This window comes from Zea mays, chromosome 5 (assembly GCF_902167145.1).
Source record: "Zea mays cultivar B73 chromosome 5, Zm-B73-REFERENCE-NAM-5.0, whole genome shotgun sequence".
In the NCBI taxonomy this organism is placed as follows: domain Eukaryota; kingdom Viridiplantae; phylum Streptophyta; class Magnoliopsida; order Poales; family Poaceae; genus Zea; species Zea mays.
Genome location: NC_050100.1, coordinates 86,011,918 through 86,013,466, shown reverse-complemented (window position 1 = coordinate 86,013,466; position 1,549 = coordinate 86,011,918). Strand labels below are relative to the sequence as shown.

The 1,549-nt window shown below is 43.1% G+C and overlaps 1 protein-coding gene across 1 annotated transcript; it reads right to left on the bottom strand.

Annotated features, from left to right (window-relative positions):
• Positions 1-278: 278 nt before the first annotated feature.
• Positions 279-1,252, bottom strand: LOC111589319 (uncharacterized). Its single transcript, XM_023300148.1, has 2 exons — positions 911-1,252; positions 279-836 (listed from the first exon to the last, which is right to left on the bottom strand). The coding sequence occupies exons 1-2, from the start codon at positions 1,250-1,252 to the stop codon at positions 279-281; spliced, it is 900 nt and encodes a 299-aa protein (XP_023155916.1).
• Between the last annotated feature and the right edge of the window lie 297 nt (positions 1,253-1,549).

Sequence of the window (1,549 nt, the reverse complement as noted above, 5' to 3'; positions counted from 1 at the left end):
GACTCAGGGAAACATCATTGTTCTCAAGTACCAAATCTGTTCTTAATCAGGATAAAGGAGAGACACATCAGATAAACTGTAGCATATCTGTTCTTAAACAGGGAAACCCATTGAACTCAGGGATACATCATTGTTCTTAAGTAGCATCTAGTATAGATGGAATAGAGCAAGTGGACTAAATCTGTTCTTAAACAGTATAGATGCCCTAAACCCATAGACCCATAGAACTCAGGGATACATCATTGTTCTAGACAGACATCGCTGCACTCAGGGATACATCAGTTGTGGTAGTGCTTGGCTAGAAAAGTCTTGAGCCATAGGTCACGATCATCAGGAGTCATGTCCAGGAACACTAGGGAGGTGGCCTTGTGCTCCATCATGTGGTTTAGGGCATACATGAGAGCCTCCCTAGAGAACCCAGGACAGTTGATTACAGCATTGTAGATCCCAGGTGCTGCTTCAGCATGGATGCTTTCACGGACAGCAGCAGCAACATCAGATACAACCTCTTTCATCCCATTGAACACGACAACATCTTCATCAGTCATGTACCTCTTTCTCTTCCCTAAGTTGGACATAGGCTTGGTATCAATGGAGTCACTAGGGGTACCCTTATCAACAGTCTTTCCCTTGCCAGTTAGATTGGAAGCATCAACAAACTCTGAGGTCACTTCAATGCCATCATCTAAGATGTCAACAATGTCACTTGGCTTGCCCAAAGGCTCATTTGAACCCATTGCAAACCTACCAGTGGCAACCCCACTTCCAAAAATGATTTGCATAGCCATATAGTTCTCTATGGGCCTATTGAGGTAATCAGCATCTTTTGGGTGATCCTATTGAGTTAGCAGCTCAAGTTAGCAATTTCAAGTTAGACCAAATTAGAGAAATGGAAGGTGTTGGTCCTAACCTTGATGTAAGCAGCATAATGACCCTCTTCTAAGCTTATGACAAAGGTATCCTCATCCCAAAGAGCGCCACTAATGTCCTTTAGTTTGCAAACTTTGACCCACCTAGACCTCCACTTACGAAGGTGATTGTACACTTGCTGGCCTGTTACTTCTTGGCCACAGAACTCGGAGACATTTTTAGCAACAGAGTTAAGGTGGATTTCCTTAAAACCCTTGTCAGTCCTAACCCCAGTACCTATCAAGTCAACAAATCGGCGTAGAACAAACCCAGACATTGTGGCACTCCACCTAAGAGCAGGCCTAGCCCCCTGGCTAGCAACCCCAGAGACCATGTCAGCCATTGCTGGAACAAGTAAAAGATTAGGGGGAATACAGATAGATATTCTCAGCATAGGAAAGTAATGTCAGCATAGGAAAGTAGAAGTAGAAGTAATGTCAGCATAGGAAAGTAGAAGTAGCAGTAATGTCAGCATAGGAAAGTAGAAGTAGAAGTAGAAGTAATGTCAGCATAGGAAAGTAGAAGTAGAAGTAGCAGTAATGTCAGCATAGGAAAGTAGAAGTAGAAGTAGCAGTAATCATCATTGCTAGTCAACAATGGTATCAGGATGTAAGTAATGTCATCATTAGCAACTGGGCAC